Source organism: Nicotiana tabacum, chromosome 11, assembly GCF_000715075.1.
Source record: "Nicotiana tabacum cultivar K326 chromosome 11, ASM71507v2, whole genome shotgun sequence".
NCBI classification, from domain to species: Eukaryota; Viridiplantae; Streptophyta; class Magnoliopsida; order Solanales; family Solanaceae; genus Nicotiana; species Nicotiana tabacum.
Window position 1 is genome coordinate 25964962 of NC_134090.1, and position 23865 is coordinate 25988826.

General features: G+C 36.1%; 1 protein-coding gene across 1 annotated transcript; it reads right to left on the bottom strand.

Moving 5' to 3' along the window:
- Positions 1 to 900: 900 nt before the first annotated feature.
- On the bottom strand, positions 901 to 22839 carry LOC107812575 (ubiquitin C-terminal hydrolase 12). The gene is made up of 32 exons (XM_016637720.2): positions 22670 to 22839; positions 22307 to 22373; positions 21341 to 21488; positions 21085 to 21242; positions 17733 to 17998; positions 17440 to 17658; positions 17219 to 17327; positions 16994 to 17109; positions 16421 to 16519; positions 12341 to 12450; positions 10643 to 10717; positions 10245 to 10323; positions 10004 to 10150; positions 9843 to 9923; positions 9633 to 9752; positions 8737 to 8859; positions 6759 to 6836; positions 6548 to 6636; positions 5947 to 6055; positions 5782 to 5850; positions 5546 to 5656; positions 5190 to 5245; positions 4934 to 5111; positions 4706 to 4807; positions 4531 to 4602; positions 4140 to 4205; positions 3733 to 3798; positions 2704 to 2790; positions 2474 to 2590; positions 2253 to 2327; positions 2040 to 2126; positions 901 to 1580 (listed from the first exon to the last, which is right to left on the bottom strand). Exons 1-32 carry the CDS (start codon positions 22697 to 22699, stop codon positions 1539 to 1541), a joined length of 3351 nt encoding a protein of 1116 aa, XP_016493206.1. The 5' UTR covers positions 22700 to 22839; the 3' UTR covers positions 901 to 1538.
- Between the last annotated feature and the right edge of the window lie 1026 nt (positions 22840 to 23865).

Here is a 23865-nt window from a genome sequence, read left to right on the forward strand (position 1 = left end):
GAGGTGATTTGGACTAGTTTTGTATCAAAATTCGTAATTAAATCGAGTTCAAAAAAGTCTTTTGCGACACATGTATCAAACATGTATCACGCATGTATCTCACACACAGGTATACATGCATATACATGTGATACACAATAGATACAAATATGATACATATGTGATACACAAATGATACACGGTGTGATACACATCATTTTTTTTTCATGTTCAGCTTTTACTTCGAATTTTTAATTCAAACCATCTCAAAACTTCACCAAATCATCCCAAAACTGAGATTCAAACTCCTTAAGTTGTGCCCAACCTATTCTAATAACACCCACTCAAAACAAAGCAAAAAATTAATTTTTTTTGCTACAAATAGCTAATTGACTAATATTAGTAATATTTTATCAATTGACCAATTTTGATAATGAGCTACTTATAAATGGACATAGCTGGTAGTTTCCCTTTTTTTCCTTTCTTTGTAAGATACACAAATTGTACATACATTATTCAGTGGTTTTTCTTTCCGTCTTTTTTTTTTCTTTTTCTTTTTAATTTTGCATATGACGATTGAGATTGCTGGGTAATGTCCAGTGGCAAAGATTAAAAATAAATAAAAACAAGTCAAAATCCTCGAAGCACATTGTCACAAGGGCATAAACTTAAATTTTTAACTAAAATCAGAAAAAGTGAGAATATTTGGGCGCTATTACGATTATAATTAGTACAGACATGTAATACTACCGTTTGAATTTTGCACATTATGTCAAAATAAGTGATATAGTATCTTAATATAACGATTGACTGAGAGGAATTGAAGAATTCAACTAAGAGTACATTTTCGAACATTTATAAGGGGTTGATCGTATTATAGCAGATGTAAATACAGATGAAGCAAAATGAATACGGGGGAGAGAATATAAGCATTCTGCTACTTCTATTTCATCCAAAATTAAACAGAAAAAGTAGATGTACAATTGTTCTGATAAATGACAACCACAATAGACTTGTATTAACCCAAATTGATCATACAAATCTAATAGGAGTATCTAACTAGCTATAAGTTAGACATTTTGCAAATAAAGACACTATCGAATTGTGATTCATCCCTTTCAATTGCTCTACAACAATGTCGCTATAGAATATCCCAGCATTGTGTTCCTCTAGATTGTTATTTTTCCATCGAAATCTAGTTATGAGAGAACTGAAAAAGGCAATAGGGAGGAATAGGAACGACAAAACAGGACAATGTCAAAACGAAGATCTATACCCTCTATACATGGGCCCACCCAAAAATCATGTGCATCGCCTAAAATTACAGTTGAATCAACGGTTTCTGCCACCTAAACCTACTTGAATCGAATATTGTGTTGCTTGCCGAAATAGATTGTAAGCTCATATGCTTAACCACGTTCGGAGGGCAAAAGTTATATTACCACCACGAAGACATCCCTGCATCAACTGCCACACTGATATCTTCTGCTGAAGCTAGTGCTGCTTCTTTGCGAGATTTTACATGCCCCATCGAAGATATTGGTCAGCCATTTAGAAGATTAGTTGTAGATCCGAACAGGCTTCTCAAAAGTATGTCGGTTCTGCAGTACCAATATGAGCCAGTTATACACCAACAATTAAAAGCTGGTAATATCACTCATGAATTAGTAGTAAACATGATCAAATTAGCTTTCTGTTGGCTTACTAAATAATGACACGTTCAGACTTATTTCTCTTTGTAAAAGGTAAGTCAAACAATATGTTAATGATCTTTGAAGGGTTAATCTTACGTGATATTTTCAATACAAGAATACCATTGAGCCCACAGGTAAAAGATTAAGAGAAACCAATTTCAAACAACCAAGAATCATGAAGTACTTTTATAATCTTAGCTGGTTAGCATATATTCATGTATACAAAAGTATTCTCTTGTCCAATGGCATGTTGAAATCTAGAGCAAGTGTTTCCTTAAGTTGACGGATGGGGTAATTGTTGCTCAACCAGTGTTAAAAGACATCTCACCAAGAAAAGACCTCAAAAATTTTTAGCTGTTAGCATACCTGGTTGCTAGCATATGACCTTTTAGGAGCATTGTCAGCATGCTCTAATCCAAGATACTGCTCCCAAGCACCATAAACATCTCTCCTCTGGAAACCAGTTAGGAGAACAAAATAGCCGAACATTATACACATGGATGATAGAGATAGAGATAGAGAGAGAAAGGAGGAGGGGGTAGGGAGGGAGAGAGATATAGAAAGAAAAAGGGCAAATACCTGAAAGCGATTGGACACAACATCTGAATCCTGGAGATAGTCAGGACGGCCCATGGACAAAAACGCAAACTTCCACTGCATAGTAAAAATAGAACATGTAAATAAGTAAAATAAGTAAAATAAATAAAATACATGTATCTTCTTTACTAAAAGTGAATAGAGAAATTCTCCAAGATTACTCACTATAGAAACAAGAATGCAAAGCAAGAAAGATTGAGTACCTTAGAAAACTCCTCATCTGGAACCTGCAATTTTTTCTGAATGCGGGCTTTAACTTCAGTCAGTGTCTCACCCTCATGAATAACCAGGAAAAAGGGCTCCCCAAAGTTTTGTACGTGCTGCAAAGGGATTGGAATTAGAAATAGTTAATTGAGAAAAGAACTTCCACCCATATACACTGATTGTAACTATAGCTACATAAGCACTTTTCAATTTCTACGCATGTACTTACTGCTTGATTTTGAGTCGTGTCCTTCATAAAATGGTAAACATGAATCAAGCGATCATGAGGACCCAGGTTTTTCTCCTCTTCGGGGATCTGTAATAAGAAAAGCTTGTCATCAATTAGATAACCATCTAAGACATGTCCTTCAACTATTACAAGAACTCTAACTGAAGGCTATAAACTTAAATAAACAGGACAACACCAGTGACCTAATCAAAGCCTATTGGACCAGCTGGACCACAGATACTCAACCCTGCCCGCACAGCAGCACCACAACATTAAGGGAAAGAAGTGCAGTCATCCACCAGTACACACTTTATTCGCAAAATATGACAGCAACAACTAACAACAAAAACCTCATCATTCGTAGCAGTAAAATTCAAAGTTAAGTCCATCTGCAGGACCCTTAACTTCTCCAGCCACAAAAAGTTCTGACTACAACCCCCTAATCACCCCTGCTTCCCTTAATCAACACATTAATCTCCCCAGAGTACAGCTGCCCATTAATGATTAACAAGGGACTAGCTCTCCAGAAAGACATTTGTGCAGTTGAATAGAAGCTACTTCATTAGCACATTGTCACACTTAATTGCAATTTTTTCTTCATGATGTTCACATATGTTTCTGGTAACGACACATAAAAATATCAACTGGCACATGATTCAGCAGATATCTTTGACAGCAAAAACCATTTTTTGTGCAATTTTTTTAGGCAACTGAACTGCAAATTTCCACCCCATGACTTTGAATTTGATATCTAGATTGGGTTTACGGAATAATAAAACCTTATAATTAAATTCCCAAACCAAAATTAGATAAACTCTTCCCTACCCAAAATAGAAAAACATAAGCTTCCGATTATCAGAATGAAAATGTGTGGCCCGGACACCACGGTTATCAAAAAAAAATGAAAATGTGTATCTCATGCTTGCCAGCTTTTGATGCAGAGTCACCCCTAACTTGCATATCCCAGCAAAATCAGAACTGCTCTTCTGCATAAAATAAAGGAAACCAACAACAGAATAGTCGGCGTACCTCCTCTGCACGCAAGGTCCAGTATTGATCATTTATGTTCTCAATCCTTTCAGTAGGTGGAAAAATCTGTAAAATAAATATGGAGGATATGTTGGAAATGCTACCAAGAAGCAAAACTGAGAAGCACGATACTGCATGTCCTTTCATGAATTTTTATCTACTTCAAAATGCATTGAACCGTTTGTGTTTGTTGTCTGTCTTTTTATGTGTATTTATGTGTATTGAACTGTAATATATGTCTGTATGTATAGGCACGTACACATGCACAGAACCTTATAAGATTGGAAGATCATTTAGAAAACAAAGAAAGGGTTATGTATAATACTCCAACAGCAGCTTTATCTGAGCATTGAAGCACTTTCAGAAGATACAAAACTACAGCAGAAGTTATGCAACATAAATGGTACCTTATATATTTTGTGGTAGAAAACTTCCAGCAATCTTAGTTCAGCATCTGGATGTGACAACTCAACCTAATCCATAACATGAGACAAGATCAGCAAATTTGACCTTACAGAAATAGATCTTAAAGAAACGAATTTATAGAAGTGTACTAATCAGAGAACCATCCAATAAAATAAGCTAATTACATGACATTACATTCAGTATGCACATGAGGTAGTCCTCTCTAATTGAACACTGGCATTGTATGCCTGGGGCAAGACACAAAAGGTTTTTCCTACATTTCTTCCGAGTTTCTACTTTCAGGTTTAAAAGTTGTGGTAAAAACTATTTAAAGATGGCATCACATTTTTTTATCAAGGCATCACATTTTATAAAAATTTAATTCAAAAGTACCTTTGTCTTGAGATGATTAAGGACATCATCTACAGTACTTTGTTTCGGCAATCTAATAGTATGGATTGTCACCTGAAATGAAAAGCCCAAGATTATATATTAGAGCATAGGAGACTGTATAAACCTTATCAAAAGAGACTTTGTATAAAAAGTATAAAGTGCGTGTTACAATTACTTCATCTTTTGCAGAATTATAGAAGGCGACTTTGAGAGTTTTTAAGCACTGCAGCTCTGGTAACGGAATATCGAGGACTTCATAATACAAAATGTCTGAAGTCTATCCAAAGAGGAGGGATGGTAAGAAAATGTAGTCAGCTGTAAATAACTAAGACACATAAAATTTTAATTACACAGAAAAGTGCCAAGTAGCCCTAACCAGAGTAGACACTGTTCGTGCAACTACCTGATTATAATGAACAAGCATTTCTGTAAGACGGTCCACTCCTTGATACTTTATTGGCTGAGGTTTTGGTTGCTGTGAGTAGCAGTTATGTGATGTAAGCCTTATTTTTGATGGATCATCCAAGCCAAGATGGCGAGCCAATCTTTCAACTACTTCATCATAGTTGTTCCGCTTCGACCTGGAGTTTGATTATCATCAATGAGTCAAACAATACAGGAAAAAGCTTCTCACCGAACTTACTGAAACAGATACATACAACTCAAGACTGAAATCATCCTCCTTGGGTTTTTCCAATGAGCGGAAGCGAACAACCTGGAGACATCACATGGAAAACACATAACCACGATAAAGATCAACATTTTGAGATTACAAGACAATCAAGGAAAACTATTATCCTAGCTATCAAGCCACGAAAAATATTCAGAGTTCTTTTGAAACTTAACACCAAAGAAACAGTGTCACTTAAAATTGAATTAAAGTGAGTACAATGGAGTAAAGGCAGGAGTACTACCAAAGGGACTGCCTTTATCAAAGAGACATTTTTTATTTCAGAGAGGTAACTACCGATGTAGCTCCAAGAGGCAATATGACATATCATGGTGCAACACATACCTGGCGATTGTGCACGTACTCTAAAAATGAAGGAACGTCAGGAAATCGATATTGTTCACTAGTTTGACTTCGAAGGGGTTTCTGAAAACAGATAATGTCCCCATCTTCAAGCTGCAAAAGCAGAGGAGCATCATATAACCAATCCAGTAGAAGAAACGATAACCAGAATAATTGAAAGCAATTGGCCATGCCAGTGAAGGCATAACAATATACCTATGGCAAGTGATAGCACATACCTGACTGCCACGAAATGTTAGCTTCCAATCAATGGGTTCACACATCACGTTGGGATCAAATTTTATTTCCTGCCAATAAAACATGATATTAAGCATAACCTGAAAAGTCACCTATATTACTATTGAGAGTTAACAAACTCGGAGCAATATAAGAAAAAAAATTACCTCAAAGAGTTCAATCTCTTCGTCAGGCGAAAAGCCAGCCAGCTCATTTAGCTTGGGCAATATCTCCAATGGCTTGCCACTACCTTTTACAAAGAGCCGCCCAACATACCTGACAACAAGAAGGAAAACCAAGTAAAGAATTAACAAATCCCCCTCCATTGCATGGCCACTTATACACAGACACCAAAATATGTGGACACCGACAAGACAAGTTTCGAGATCTCAAATACATTAAAAGTTAGAATTAACCCTGTAGTTTAATGTTCCCTACGACATTGAATTAACAGATTGAGGTTCAAAAATTAACTAATATTTCTCAAGACTATAAGACCTCTAACAAACTTTGTTTAATGTCTACATCAAGTACAAGAAACTACATAGACTGTGTTGAAACTGAAGTAATCTTTTCCCACAGTAACCTCATGTTACCTAAATTGTCACACTTCACATCTCTACCATGTCTGCAGGCTCTAAGAGTGAGAAGAAGATGATGCACTTTCCATTTAGAAATGATATTTAGAGATCACAAATTAGACAAACATGGAAATAACTGCTCTTTTAAGACAAGGATTTCAAACTATAGAGAGACAGGAAGAAATACCTCATCTCCTCTTTCAGAGGGTCATACAGTTTGAAAAATAGAAGAATATCTTCTTTGGTTTTCTCAGGTGGAGGACAAGGTCGCAAATCCTGCAGAATGCACAAACCAAAAAATGCAAAAGATAAAACTTGACATACACAAAAGTATAGCACCTGCCCCAACAAAATTTCCGAACGCGAAACAGGAAGATGAGTAGGCAATAATCCATTACCAGGCCAAATTCAACTTCCAAAAACAGTTTTAGCTCAGCGTTATTTGCTTTATTAGAGACCTCCCTCAGTTGTCCAACCTGAAACATATTAAGAAAGACCATTAGCACCTAGTTAATCGAGCAAAAATCTAGTAATACAATGCTGAACATAAGTGACTAACATATTTGGAGCAGTTGTTAGACAATCAGTGCATATGTGATTTGTGGACTGGATAAGGTGGGATGAGTCATGCACGAATGAACATATCATTCTGGGTTGACTAATTCCTCCTCTCCCCAAGATTAAATCTCTTATATTGTGTTAAAAAGGAGTCTTAGGATGCTAATCCTGGGAATTTTCCACATCCCGAGAGGATTAGTCACCTCATTTATTAACAAAAAAGAGGATCAATCATCTTAATGCCTCCCCAATGTCCCCATCCCACATCCAAAGACGGGATGAGATGATGACTCATCTTGATGCCTCCTCATCCCCGGTCATCACGCAAAGAAATAGACCTTGAGCCTAACTTAACAACAAATGTTAGCTCATAAGACGAAATTGTCCAAGACTGTATAAGAAGACAACAGTCCATATCCTCAACCAACGTAGGCACTCTGACAACCCCGTGCTCTGCACACCCAAGGTTGGATATTTAGAGCGCGGACAACATAAAATGGAACCCAATATTGGATAAACCAATGGGTCTGATACCATGTAAAGAAAATGAGATCTAACTCAACTACAAAAGCTAGCTCATAAAGTAAGGATGGCCCAAGATCATATAGAAGACAACCCATACCATCAACTGATGTGGGATACACTACCACAAACCATGGGAATCTTTCCACATCCAAATAGGACGGGTCATCTTATTTACCAAAAAAAAAAAAAGAAGAGGATGACTCATTTTGTTGCTTCCCATCTCACATCCAAAGACAGGATGAGATATGACTCATCCTGATGTCTCCTCTCATCCTATCCCATCATCACGCAAATCAAACATACTCTAAAAGGGAAGCACTAATGTAAGAAGTTCCAAACGCTAAATATCCGGAAAGCATGTTTTTCTTCCCTTTTTCTTGAGAAGGGGAGGGCTGGGGAAGAGGGAAAAAATCAGCTGTGAACAAAAATAAACAGCAAAGTGTATCCAGTTACTCAGCAATAAACTCTGTTTAGACACTCTATTTTGCAGAGCAAGAGAAGGTCTGTGGGTGAGATCATAATCAATTTGAGGATACAGATTTAAGATCTGCCACGAAAATACATCTGTTACTGACGGACTCGAGGAAGCATATTACCTTTTTTGTTACAAATTAAGGCAGTACAAGATACGAATACAAAAATATGAAGATACTAAACTCATCAATTTGCAAAAGGAAGATAAAAAGGTCTCCCACATAACGAAAGATGCATTTCACAGAGAAACAAAAGAAGCAAAAAAAAAAATGACTTGCATTATTCGGTATAGATGGTTATAAAAGACAAGGTGCATGCCCCTCAAACAGTTATCCCTAATTGTTGCTTTCCTAGACGTTCCATTTACACCTACTATAATGCAACAGCAACAGATAAAAAATCACTGCACTAACAAATCAAATACTTCATGCTTGATCTTAGCATGACATTCTTTGCTTGTCTAATACTGGACATTCCCTTGAATGATCTGCAGATGTATGTGAAAGTATTGATTCATTATTTTCTCTCTTAGTCTGTTTTTAACTACAAAAATCTTTTTTGACCAAAGTTTTATTTTTACTAAATGTCGATCAAATTGTACTGACATATAGTAAATATGAAACTTGTCCTGGAATCTTTGGATCAGTATGACGGTGCAAGCAGAATAGTAGAGGTGATTGGAACACTTGTGGTTTATATTTGGCAGTTGCTCACTACTTAGAAAAGGAGGACACTTTCTAGAACCTGGATACAACCGCAGTGTACTCCCAATTCAGCTCCACAGAACACAACAGAAAGCTAAACAGTCAGACAACTCACTGATTGAGCTTCCTCTTGAGGTGTCAATGGCCGATTAGGCCGATAAGTGTGGTTTTGTCGTTTTGCCCATAGCCAATAACGCTGAAATTGCACCGGTATACCCAATTCCTTAGCAACTTCCTCCTGAAAAAAGACTTACATTAGATAACAACAAATATAAGAGATACAAGGATTGACCAAATAGACAAAAATAGGCTATCTAACTGCTTGACTTAGCATACAAAAAGCTGAACCATCATATCCCAGCCATGAGATTCCATTTTCTGAGAATCATTCACCTAATTTTGCAATCAGAATTGTCTTATCACTCAAGGTTAGACATTAAAATCTGAATATCAAAATCTACATCCCATTACACCATATTTGAGAAGTCATAAAAGTTGCACATGACTCTCCACTATTGGGACTTGGACTCCAAGAATCTATAAGGTCTTTTAAATTATGTTACCAAATCATCTAAAAGCTTATATTGTTTGAGATGGGACACTTTTATCTATTGTTTTATGGCTGCAACATGCCCCCTCACATGAGGACCTAATTTTTTTATAGGACCCAATTTTTTTCTTTTTGATGAAGAGGACCCAAATTTTTTCTTGAGCGAAGCACATGGAGATATTTTGTTCAAGGGTATCTGTGCAACTTGAAATCAGAACTTGTGTCTGCTACAATACCATATTGAATTATGTAACTACCCAATCTAAAAAACGAAGTTGTTTAAGAGGAGACATTTCTCTTGTGTTTGTAGTTCTGAAGCAAATTTTATGCAGTATGTACATATTGTGCTTCATAAGAGCAACCAAATCAGCAATGACGATGTAAATTTTCAAAATCTGTACAAAAATTAATATTTAGCAAGTCTGTACAACTACAAAATGCAAAACAATGACAAAAAATACCTTGAATTGTGTAAATGCCATCTGTTTCTGGATACGGAAACTACGGACTTTGTCATGATCCACAAGATCAAAATAAATCTCTTTTCCAATTTGTTCGCCAAGGTCTTCATCACGAGCAACCTAAGTATATAACACGAGCGTTTTCAGTAAGATTTCCAAATTACAAAGATGCAAGCAGTAAAGGGGTAGGAACTAGGTTTTGAAGGAAACCTTGATTATTGTATAAAGGTGAGCCTCTGCTTTTTCCTTTCTCTTTTGCTCCTTTTCATCTTGCTCTTTCTTCAGCCTTACCTGCAAAATGTTAATAGAAGATGACACAACTCAACCATAATATCAAAAATTAAATGGACAGAGGTCTATCGTACACCCACCCTGAGATGCTCCGCTATGTCCTTTTCGTCCACATTGCAGATAATCTTTTCTTTGTCACTTTCACGTATATAAACAAGCATATATGCATTTGAATATTTTGTAAATTTGAATGGTGAATTGTTGAACCCAGGGTTTGCATGAGGTAACTGTTGCAAGAAGCGGAGAATGAACATCAACTACAATACACGAAAAATAATGGACATGCATATAACTTAAAGGACAACAAAATTGGACAAATACCTCTTCCTCACCACCATATTGTTCTTCCAAAGCCCTCTTCGAATCTTCTTTTGTCACACGCTCATCATCAAATTTAAACCTAAAAGTAATAAGCAAGTTGTGAATCTTAATCAAGATGAGCAGTAGAAACTAGAAAGATTATGCCAAGGAAGTGAAATAGCTATAAACAATACTCAAAGAGCCACTGCTTCCCAAAATCAATCATGCATCTTTCTATTTCGAAAAGAAAAAAGAACAGGAGGATAACTTATGTTGCCTTAAAGATGATTGAATTTTCTTTCTGCAACCCAGAGTATCAGAGTAACTGAGAGAATGTAAAAAAAAATACATGGCACAGAAAAATCAAAGAATTAAAGGACAATGAAACAAGTCTACTGACTGCAGCATACTCTACATACCATTGATCAGAGAGTGTTGGCCTGATATAAGCATAATAGTGTCCCCCATGGACCCCACCACTGTGAACCAGAACACTGAAAACAAAACAAAAAAGAACAAAAGATCATCACCTAGTCATCATGTCATTCAGAAATCTATGTCAAGTATACAAAGATTAAGAATCCAAAGATATTATGGTCTAGACTGCAAAAGTAAACCCGTATATCATTCTTTTCACAACGCAAGAAGAATTTATCAAACTAGAACACATAATGGAGGAGGGATAGATGAAAAGAACATTCCCAATCGCAAATGCAGCTAGTAGAGGGCGGGGGAAAGGGAGAGAGAGAAAAAAAGGAGGAACTAAGTTTCCATTTGGACAGCATCATCCAATTATATAGGTACCTGATTAAGCGAAAAAGGTAAAGAACATTTTAAAATTAGAGTCCTCCGTACATGGATAGGAGACTAAGAACTCCAGCTGTGTAAACTCCTATTAGGAGGGAGTTGACTCACCTACGAGCAATCATGCTACTAAACTTTCAAGTGTGTAGCACAATATAGTAACAAGATGACATTCAAGATTAACCACTGCTAAAAATTTGAAAGGAGTACTTGGAAGTGCAGAAACACTTTAATCAAATAAACATGTATCAAGCCATAAGGAAGAAGTGACTTCGAAGTTCTATGATAAAGTTTGCAGGCATTAAAATAAGGTTAAAATTTGAGGTAGAGCATACAACATAAGTCCAACACCAAGTTTCTAAATCCTGCTATCCTTCGGGCAAAAGCAAGTCATGTCCATATTAGCATACCCCTAGCATCATGACTGATGCATGATTTCTGACACTACGATGCTATAGCGGACAACAGAAGTCAGCATTGAAAAGAAAACTAATTTACACAATCAAAGTAAATTAACTTGGAAAAAGAAGATGCACAATAGGTAGGGGTCACACCTCATGAACCAACACATGAAACTTGCTTGGGACAAAAAAAAACCTCGGTTCATGATAAGGACCTCTATTTCCCACTTTACATGTTTACCAGCATTCTGCTGTAAAATGTTTCAAGTGGAACTCAAAGTGATGGAATGCGAAAGTAAGAGTCTTACCTATTGATACCACTGCAGTGTTGTTAGAGTTTCAAATTGGAAAGTTCGCAGAAGATGAAAGAATATAAGCCCAATTTGATAAAGGGAGTTACAAAAAAGATTATATTTCTCGACAGATGGCTGATTTTGCACAACCAAGCGAGTGGGAAATCATGTTGTTAGAAGCATTCTTATTATGTCTCAGAAACTCAAAAACCTCCAGAACATCTAGCCTAAATAAGCCTCATTGTCAAGTAAAAGTTTACTGGCTAAGGTGAACAGCACAGAATTATGCATAACCGTAGGTAGAAAAGGAAGAAGTAAACAGAGCGATGAAATTGATACGGATATTGAGGCTCTTATGAATAGATGATTCAAATTTGTCTGCAAAAACAGGTAGATCTGAACCGCTCAACTAATCACAAGCATAAAGTAAGGAAATATACCAAAAAAGAAATTAAGCTGGGTTTGTTGTTTTTGTTGTTGGCAAATGTGACATGACCAAGAAATTCTCTCAATACAACTACATGCCATGATGAAATCACATCCCAAATGGCAAGAAAAAGAGCATTAAGAAAATAAAAAAAACATCTATGCTTCATCCTAGAAAAAAAAAAGTTGATACCTGTGAAGCGTATAGAGATTGCGAACACTTCGATCTGCATCAGGAGATAAGTATTTGCCATTCTCTCTATCAAGATCGAGTTCTAAAGGAAACTCATATCTGTCGTTTATCTATTTAATCAATTCAAAATAGATTCAGTAATTATTCTTTTTTTATAGGAAAGAGATTTAGCAATGATTAACACAAGGAAAGCATACTGCATTAATTAGCAAGCAGGAGGAAGATAAAGGTCAGATCAGTTTAAAGCTACTAAAACAGTGATCCAGGGATGAGTTAATTCCTTAACCTCAATATCAAAAAGAGATAAAAGTAAAGACCAGATGTCAGGTAGATCGTAAAAAGAAGTGTCGACCTAGCAAAAACAAGACTTCTAATATTGTCCTACCCCTACTTTCAGCTCCCACAGTAATTATTCATTCTTTCTTTACAATTAGGGCATTTTATAAGTTCCAGTATTGTCAATCCGTTTCTTTCTTTAGTTTCTTTCCTAACAGAATAAGCTGAAAAGTTAGGAATAAGACTTAGCTTCGCACTGACAAGGAGACTCTCACATTCATTTCCATCTCTTTTTGTTTTAAGCCTATTTGGAGATATTGGCATTAAGAGTTAATAAATTTAGTCACATATATTTACCTTCTTAAGTCGTTGACTGATAATTCTAGGTTGCTAATGATTAAGGTAGCAATGAAATGGGAAGAACCACATAACATAGAATTACTGACATCATGGCATATTTCAGACGTTTTCTAAAGGTCAATGAAACTTGGGAGGGATATAAGTTCAAATCTCAGTAGAGGAAGAAAAAGAATATGTAATGACTAGATCGGTCGTTTTGAGCTTTAGCATTTCCGTTCGCCGGTTTCAGATGTTGAGTAGCTTCATATGATGCACTATGACTTGCGTGTATGGTTAGTTTTGACGTTCGCGAGGTTCGGGATTTATTTGATAAAGTGATTCTCAAATTCGAAGCTTTAAATTGGAAGAGTTGACCAAAGTTTGACTTTTGGCGAATGACCTCGGAATCGAGATTTGATTAGGTTCGCATGGTGATTTTGGACTTGGGAGCATGTTCGAGTTTCAATTTGGATGTTCCTGGAAGGTTTTGGCTCTATTTGTCAAAAGTTGGCAATTGGAAGAATTGGAGAGTTCATAGGTTTGACCAGGAGTTGACTTTGGTGCTATCAAACTCCTATTGTACATTTTAGACCTTGGATAGGTTCAATTGGTTGACTGGAACTTATGTGCAAAGTTTGGTTGTGATCCGGAATGTCTAAGTGAAGTTCGAACGCGTTCGGCGAAGTTTGAATGTTTGAAATTTAAGAGAATGAATTGATCTTCGATTCTTAGTTTTGATGTTATTTGTGGTGTTTCGAACCTTTGGATAAGTTTGGATGATGTATTCGGACTTGTTGGTATGATCGAACGGGGTCCTGAGGGGCTCGAGTGTGATTCAGACTGGTTTCGAACCATTTTGGTTGAGTTTGGAGCTGTTATGTTGCTAGTGTGACACAGTGCTTCACGATCGCGGAGAAGGATTTGGCAGGCTGTCGGCGAGAATGGAGTCACGTTCGTGTAGTGTATTTGGGAACTGGGGGCTTGGTGCTTCGTGTTCGCATACATGACCTTGCGTTCGCGAAGTGTTGCAAGAGGACGGGTGGCAGTCTTCTGCGTTCGCGTTTGGACTCTCTCGTTCGACGTGTGGAGAAGCCAGTTGGCTTTCACGTTCACATGGTGTGCGCCACATTCGCTTAGAAGGGCAGGAGCAGAGCTTATTTGTGCATCGCGATCGCATGGGCTAGGCCGCGATCGCAAAGGTATTTTGCCAGCAGTGATTTTGCCCATATTTTGAGTCCTTGACTTGGGTTTTGACCATGTGGGCCCAGGTTGACTTTTGTTGACTTTTGATTAAACTTTGAAGCTTTGTTGTTTGGAATTGATTTCCATAGCTTTGTTTGACGTTATTGAGTTGTATTTGACTAGATTCGAGTCGTTTGATGTCGGGTTTGAAAGGAAAACGTTGTTGTTGTTGATTAAAGCTTGTCGGGTAGAGGTAAGTCTCTTGTCTATCCTGGTAAGAGGGAACTCTCCCAATAGGTAACCTATTTGCTATTTGTTGCTCAGTTTAGGAGCCACATATATCCGAAGTGACGAGTGTATATGTGTAGCTAGATTATTGCTATATCCGATAAATGTTTGGCTTATGTTTATGCCTTGTTTGGACTATGTGAGCTTATTATTCATGATTCCATGACTACATGATGGCTCGTATTTGTGAGTTAAAAGCATGTGTAGAGTTATGACTTGTTCTAAATTGGCAATAAATGATTGCTTGCCATTTGAGCTTTCTTGTCGAGCCGTAGTCACATACTTGTCTTGTCGCTTTATGCTTTGATGGTTAAATGGCTTATTTTATTCATGTCAAATATTATGATAAAACTCTTGAACGATGAAATTGCTTATTAGATATTGTTGAGATGAGTTGAATTACATGATTGCCATAGCCATCGTTTAGCCATTTGTGCTTTTATCCAACCTTCTATTATTATGATTCGGTATTTTGATTATGGCTGCCTCATCCATACATCTATAAGTTTGAGAGTTGAATATTGTGAAAAAATGAGAATTTTGGCATTGCGGATATTATGAGCAGATATTGGTTATTAATGATGTGTGGATCGAGTTGCACGCTGCAACAGTATTATGTGTGGATCGGGTGGCACGCCGCCAAGGGTATATGTGTGCATCAGGTGGCGGCATGCCATGAGTATATGTATGGATCAGGTGGCACGCCGCCACGGGCACATTATGGAGCGGGTGGCACGCCGCCACAGCAATATTTGTGGATCGAGTTGCACGCCGCAACGGTGTTTGGATTGGTACCGTCCCTCCAGAGTCATGTGATAACCCATGTTACCTTGGGCCTTGTTAGCACAGGCATTGAGATTGGTGTTGTGAGATTTGGTATTGGATTGTGATCATGCACTGGCAGCCTCGACTCATGCAATTGTTGTTATATATATTTATATGACTGTGGACTGACTCATATTGTGATTATGAAAGATTGAGATAGCTGATATTGTTCTATCCCTGTGATTGTGAGCATGCATTGGTAGCTTAGACTCATGCAGCGACTCTTATATATGTGTGAACTCGTATCATGATTATGGAAAGAACTGAGATGATTGACATACCCGATTGATGATATCACGTTTTATTTCAAGCTCTATTTATGCCTTATATGCTTATTGAGTTGTTAGTAGGTGTAGGAGTCGGCCTCTTGTCCGACTTCTTCGAGGCTAGACTTGATACTTACTGAGTATCATGGTTTTGTACTCATACTACACTTCTCCACATTTTTGTGCTGGTTCTTATACTGGTATTTGCGATACCCCTTTAAGCTGAGTAGAAGTATTATTGGAGACTTCGTAGTGAGCTACTTGACTTGATCAGATCCACAACACATGGAGGTCCCTTTTCCTATGTATTTGTTTTTGTCCATGTGTTTATTTTCCGGACAAATGTATTTGGTTCAATTGATTCTAGTTGCTTTTATTATATGCTCGTGATGTAGTGACACCGTGTTTTGGGTGTTGTGGTCGTGTTTAGACCTTGTCATTGATTATGTATTTATGACTTTGAATTGAGATTTATTGCGCATTGTTACTTATATCATGAAACGGTTATAAGGCTTAATAATTGGATTCTATTATTGTTGTTGTGTATTGGCTTGCCTAGCGAGCGGGTTAGGCAACCTTTGGTGGGAGTTTGAGTCGTGACAGAATCAATAATTTATTCTCACTAGTCCAAGTCTTGTTTCACAGAGTTACCTGGTATTTGTACGGGTAGAAGTAGTACCTACCAGGTGAGTTAGTTAAAATGCACACTCATTAGCCTGAAAACCACAGTCATCACAAAAAAAAAAACCTATGTTTTCTATCATAAACAAGCTTGCATATGTGGTTTAGAAAACAGCAACATTCAACTGAACAAAATAAAGCATTTACCCTTCTTGGTTAGGCCTATACAATCACGTGCCGAGTCAATTTTATACTTTATCATATGAAGGAATAGAATAAATACCTTGACCATAGTATCCCGCACAAAATCATATTCAAATCGTTTTAATTGAAGCTGAAGAACAGGAGGGAAATCAATGAAAAGTACACCTTTTCGAGCATCCTGAAAAATGGAAATTCTGGTAAATAGCAATAAAGATAACAGATACCACTACACTAATACCCAACCAATTACGACCTCATTTTCTTTCTTTTTCCTTTTTTGGATGAATACAAGGGAAGGTAAAGAACTGCTGCTTGTGGGATTTGAACCCGCGTTGGCAGCAAGACTTTTCAAAAGGTGGCTTAGAGCAAGTGAGGTTAAGGTGGTCCCTCACATGTACAACAAGCCTCATTTATTTGATAGGAGGCAAAACCAAAGTAAGAAACACCAAACACCTATAAGGTGAGTTTGCCAAATTTTCCCTCTTTGATTTTTGTTCTCTGGTGAGTAACCCATTAGTATCTTTTTGTCCCCTCCATTCGCTTAATTTCAAGTTCCAGTTATAAGCTTCCCTTCGGTGATTCACAGTAATGTCACAAATTTTACATCTAAAAAGCCTGCAAACCATAAACAAATTCAGGGATGGGATTTGACCTGTAAACCATATTTTTCTGCATGGTACTTATTATCACCCTCAAGGCGTTCTACTTCAACATACTTGTCAAAAGAAGCATAGACATCACGACACCCTTTGACATCAAGCTGCAAATCTGTCAAAAGAGACATGATTGCAAGCTAAATTGATAGTGAGGCATCTCGTATTTTACAAAGAAAAAAAAAAGAACCCCATGAGAAATTAAATACTGGTTCCATAGATACCATAAAAAGATTCTTTTCTTGTTGATTTATAGTCCACATTGATACATTCAATATAATTCATATGATGCCCCTCGAATAATTGTTGTATTGTGCCCTCTACAACGGTTCCCTGAGCCAAAGAAACCAAAATAATCTGTAAATAATCAGCTCACTTCTAAATAACCGTACCATCCAAGATGCATTTGTTCTTAGGGTTCATGTGTGTAACCATTACAAATTACCTTCATCTTATCTTCAAGTTTTTCACAAAGAACCCTGTTGAGTTCTTGTACATCATGCTGCATGAAAGAATCATATGTATCCCATCCAAAGGACTTTGTCAACTCTTTTGTTGCTACACTAGTGTCACTGTATTGTAGCTTATAAAACAAACTCTGTAGAGCCAAAGGGATGCTCCCGGATGGATTGTCATTCTCAGTTGTTGGCATATGATACACAGCCTGAAACATGTATAAATTAGTCATCTCAGGAAAATTAATTATCAACGAAAATTGTCATGCCTTTCAAGGCTAACCTTTCTAAAGTAAGGAATATGGTACAATGTTTGGAGGAGAGAGTTCATATAACAAGTAGCTCCCTGATTCTTAAGGCCAACACAACCAGTTTCCTTCTTCGAGTCATGAGACCAGTAATCAATGACCCTACGCACAGCAACATCAGCTTCAACTATTACTGTATCATCCACAAGATAACCTCTGATAGGATCATATAATTCACTAAGAGGCATGAAGGACGTGAAACCCCAGTCACTCTCTCTTGCATTAAACTGGTGTTGAGTATCTGCCAAAATAATCATCTTTTGGAAATAAGTTTCCGAGATTGCACCAAGAAGGTGCCAATATATACAGAAATATCAGCCACAAGAATCATACATTAACAAAAAACCAGCAGTCTACTTACCAAATCAAGATATTTATTTGACATAACTAGACCCCTCAAAAAGGAAAGAACACCGAAAATAGCATCTATAAGGAATAAAAAGCTGAAGAGGTATAAATTAGAGATTGCACGGAGTCGCACAAGCTTATTGTAAAATGAAAAGGAGGATATCAAGGATACTCTCAAGAGAAGATGCCTATAGAATTAATATTATCCTTCCAATTTATTTTCCAATTATGATTTCATTCTATCTTTCCGTGCAAAGGTTTGTAAATCTTGGCATCGTCTAATTTTCTCTAATAAGCTGTTCCAAAATCCTTTATCATTAGAGCTTTAAAGCTTTAGCTCGATAACATTTATAGCATTTTCACATTCGACTTCAGAGAACATCATAGATTAAAAATATTGCCAACAATATTCCAGTCAGATCATTTCCAAAGGAACATAGACCATCCACATCCTTCCTGCAGTCATCCACATCACAACAAGATATTTACTGATCAAAAGAAAGAATAAGGGGATATTTAATCTGCCATCCGAAAACGAATGAGAACTCAGATAATCAACTAAATTTGTCTGTGCAAGCACATCAAGCAGCAAATTGGAAGAAAACAGAAAAACAGTTGATTATAGACTATAACTATTTATCTTATCAAAAAAATAGTCAAATTAAATTTCCCTTCACTTCCAATGTAAATCATTGAAGAAAGAACCAGAACCAGAATTTCTTGTACTAATGCAACTCAAATCCTTGTTTCTTTTTTATTGGGAAAATGCATAAGTACCCCCTCAACCTATGATCGAAGTTTCAACTACACCCCTTTCCTTTTCGAGGATCCTATTACCCTCCTGAATTATTATAAAGTGAAATTGTTGCCACCCTAAATGCTGACGTGGCAAAGTGTGTATTTCACTCTCTCAAAGAGAGTGAGAAGCCCAAAAATTTACTTGCTGGTCTTTTTCTTTTTCTTTTCTTTTTCTTAATCTTTTGTCTTATACACTTTTTTCTTCTTCACGAGATGGCAACCACCATTAAAAGGCATTTAGCTCCATTTACAACACCATTCCTTTGAAAATTTATTTTTTAATTTTAGATTAGTATTTTTCCTCAAATTTTTATGGGTTCATTCTTATCTTTTCATTAGCAAGAAAATAATTTAAATTTGATTATATGTACACGTGTCATCTTTTTATTGGATATTACACTTAATTAATTATGACAATAACTTAAAAAATATTTTTTCCTTTTCTTTTCGAAAATATACAATTCTTTTCTTAAAAATTCAGCAGCAACGATGGCCAAAGAAATTATCATTACATGAATATTATTTTTTGACCGAAATCGATATCGGAGAATTAAAATTTTTGACTTCATTGTTGTCATGTTGCTACTAGTCATGAAAGAATAGAATAATAGATCAAAATAAGGAACATAATGAGAGAGAAAATAAAAGAGTGACAAAATATACATTGGCAAGCGAGTGTGTTTCACCTCCCAAGAAACATCTGATTATGACATTTCTAGGAGATATTTATTCCGTTTTAGAATAGTTTTGGGGGGTAATAGGATTTCCGTAAAGAAAAGGTGTGTAGTTGAAACTTCGGTCATAGGTTGAGGGGGTATTTATGCATTATCCCTTTTTTATTTGTCCACTCCTTTTATATTTATTTTTAGGCCAAGTAAGATGGGTTTCAGTAATTGCACCAAGAAGTTGTTGCGTGCATGCATCCAAGGGTATGGCCTAGTGGTCAACAAAGTTGGTTGAGTTACCCGGTCCCTGTGATGGTAGGAGATAGCAGGTACCTCGTGAAATTAGTCGAGGTGCGAGCAAGCTAGCACAGACGCAACGGTTATAAAAAAAAGTGCTACATGCACAATGCTTGCTAACTGTAAACCTATACCAAGAAACACTGATTCTTTGAGCTAATACAGAATTTTTCAGAGCATCCAATAGGATATTGGAGAATGAACGCCAAGTAGAAAAAAATTTAATAAGAAAGACGGCATAAATTCTTCACAATGAATAATCTCTTCTATGGACACAATAATTAAATCTGGAAACTCTACCAGATGATTGATTAATGAAGCCTTAGTCAACATCCTAAAATGACTAATAAGGGGCGGCTTAATGATCAGATATTGTAAGAACTAATGAATCTCCTTTCATCAACATCATCCCCACGAAGTCCAATGGTCCAATATAACATAGGCCTTTCTAAGAAGTACCAGAAGTGCACAGAATGATGCTAAAGGTGAACCTGCTACTAAGTTTTCCTCCAATAAAATGAAGCACATCTTACAATTTGCATTTACACATGCCTATACCAACAAGACAGCTCATGCAATCTCAAGTTTCCCCTCACTTATTATAGTTGGAAGCATATTTCGGTTTTTTTAATCAGTACAGAAAATTCCATTCAGAATGGGAGCACTAGGTAAGTGATGAAATACGTACATCAAAATCGAAAGAGGAATTTCATTATTCCAATATGGACCTAATGAAATCTGTTAAAGAATTTGCCTCATTTACATATTCCATTCTACATCAAAACTAGAGAACAGTGTAAATTTAAGCTTGAAATAAACCCGGGTTTTCCTTCAAAATATATCTTGATTCTCTCTTTCGGTAATGTCCACTAAATGCAGGTGTACAGTGTTCCAAATTCTTTTCTGTTATTTGCTCAATCCTTTTCTGCGCCAGCATCTGGCACATTTCACAATTAGTTAAAAATAAAAGTCCTAATTCAAGTGGGGTGGACATACATTAATCGCTCAGTTCTTTATCATCAAAAAGCTAACAGTTAAGCACATGATACCGCCTGAAATAAGTAAACCAGGAGAATCTATTATTTCACAACTTCTCTCCAAGTAAAAAGCGACCAAACATATATCACTTCTTAAACCAACAGTTAATATTTTCTCATGCTTGACTTGGTCAAAGTTTTCACAAATTCATATCTCTAGTTCAATAAGCAAGATTTCTGACCTTTCCTCACTGTAAACTTGTTATGGACTCGGTTGAGAACAGCTAAGCTAAACTGAGCATGTCTACTCCACCCGTAAGGCAATGCCAGTGAATCCGCAACATCTAAATACATTGACAAATGGTCCACATTGTTCCCTTTAGGAAATATCAATATCCTCCTGCCACACATAATGTACCATTAAGGACATTGAATCACCTATGTATTCAAATAATAAAGCAATCCATCAAAAAAAAAATTAGATACTTAAAAGATTACCATTTATATCCTCCCACATGGAAAACATCCGAGTATAGCTTCTTTGTATTCAACCTTGAAAAGTTTTCTATTGTCCATGTGAACCGAGCAGATGGCGGATCATCCACTGGCGGTCCATCCACCGTACTAGCTGTATCCGCAGTCGCAACTACCAACAATAAAAAGTGCAAGTTCAAAAGAAAATCTCAAAATCCACAAAGTCCACAATAATCATCCAGAAACATGCTAGTAGCAGATAAAAACAAAAGAAAAGTGGATTCAGATAACTACAACCCACCAAAACTACTGCAATATATACATGAGTTTAAGTTCTATGTATTGACAACAAAAACAACAACAAACCCAGTAGTTTCCCACAAGTGGGGTTTGGGGAGGTTAAGATGTACGCACCCCTATCTCTGAAGGAGCAGAGAGGCAAGTTCTATGTATTGATAGTTTAAAAAATATTAACACAACCAGGTTGCTTTTTAAAAAAAAAACTCCCAAGTTAGGAGAATCTATAGTGTTTCCACACTTTCTCTCCAGCGTGACTCGAACACAGGACCTAACGGTTGTTGGTGGAGTTGCTTTTACCAACTGAGCAAGTCTCACTTGTCAGGTAAAAATAATATCACAAAGGGTGGGATTATCTAATACATAGGATTTTAACTAATATCAACCCCCAGTGCGTAAAAATATTTACACTATCAGGTCACCCAAAAACGGCTATAGGTAACCTCCATAAAAGGTGGGATTCACAATATGAAAATAAGGCATGCTACCTGCTACAATATGATCTAATAGCGCCACAAAAATGTACACCGTCGGTAGATATAAGTTAAACTCATTAGATAATTACAGGTAAATCTCTTTACAAACATTAAAGAACCTGCTATCACAAGTTTATATTCACTGATAGTCTAAAACAATCTTTACAGTGCATAAGCTTAAATCCTATATCAGTGTAGGAAAAGTTAAAAAAAAAACCTTCCATTGGCTGAGGACCTTCAACAGGAAAATCTGAATTAGGAACGAGCATCTCGTCCTCTTCTGGCTGCCAAAAAAAAAACAACTAAAGTTTAATATTCGATCTATCAATACTTCGCACTTTCGATTTAACCTAAATCCCTATAATTTCACCATTGCCGCATTTGAATCAAGACGTTTTGACATAAAATTTCACTCCGCCATCGCAGCTAATAGAAAATTCGCCACATATTCAATCCAATAACTATCAAACTCTACGAAACTCTACTGAAAAGAAGCTCCTTTTCACAGTTTAACAAAAAATCACTTGGAAGTGAATTTCCGCTGTAAGAAGGTGCGCGAGACAAGAGAAAGATTACGTACGTCTACTGGAGGAGGAGTCATGAGAGTCATTGCCGGAGAACTGTGACCGGAAAATCGGCGATTCGGCGATGAATAAGAAGAAAGCAATGTGTAGAAGCGATCGAATCGATCCAAGGACTTTCTTGAGTTCGAGTCCTTGGGCTAGGCGACGAAGAAGAGAAATTAGTAGTGAAATTAAATTTTAAAAACAAGATTTATAATTGCCAAGTGTAATTTGGTAATTTAATCGGTATTTTGTTAGTGTATTTTACCTTTTTCTTTTTTGATAGAACACAATATTTACTGTGTTCTATCTTATTGTAGTTGGTCATTTGCTTTACCTCCAATATTTTCAAATTAGGCTTATTACATTGGGTTAAAAAAATTTAACGTGTAAATTTTAAAAATAGAAATACATTATTTTGTTTTGTAGCATTTCAATTATATAAGACGTTAGTATTTGATTTAAGAATACAAAACATGCAATTGTAATAAAAACAAGTACTAATTTTATTTGAAAGTTAAGACTATTCAAATATAAGCGTACTTTGTTGTATTTGATATAGTATTTTAAGAACAAATCAATAACAATAAAGAACATTGTGTTTTTCAAGTTTATTCTCTTTTTCGCTTTGAGTGTGGTTGGAATTTGTTCTATTTTAAGGGAATAATTGTTGTCAAAGTTAAAAAAAAAAAAAATCCCAAATCAATGTTATAGCCTGTTTGGCCAAGCTGGAAAAATCAGCTTATTTTGAGAAGTGTTTTATTCAAAAGTGCTTTTGAAAAAAGTATTTTTGTAGAGAAGCAGTTTGTGTTTGGCTAATCAGTCTGAAAAGTACTTTTGAGAAATAATTTGTGTTCGGCCAAGCTTTTTAGAAAGTGCTTTTAAGTGTCAAATTACGAATAAGGACATGAATAGATTTACTTAATAATTAATATTATAAGTAAATAAATAATCTCAAAATTTTGTTATTACATGCAATAATTAATAAAAAATTCATTTTATTCAAGTAAAATATGAAAATAAAATTAAAAAGTACTTAATTCTTTTAATATAAGTTAAATATATTAAAATTCCTTCAACAAATATAAAAGCATTCATCCCTAAAGTTACTATATATTAAAAAGTTTTCCTAAAAATAAGAAGAAATATTTATAAATTAATATCCTAAGTATTAGGTTTAAGGGTTATTTTGGTATATACTATATTTTGTTAA

Coding starts and splice junctions, on each gene's coding strand:
- LOC107812575 (XM_016637720.2), bottom strand. CDS start 22,699: ATGACTCTCATGACTCCTCCTCCAGTAGAC. Junction 17,328..17,439: donor AACTTGAAGATAAGATGAAG/GTAATTTGTAAT, acceptor TCTTTGGCTCAG/GGAACCGTTGTAGAGGGCAC. Junction 6,637..6,758: donor TGGAAGTTGAATTTGGCCTG/GTAATGGATTAT, acceptor TGCATTCTGCAG/GATTTGCGACCTTGTCCTCC.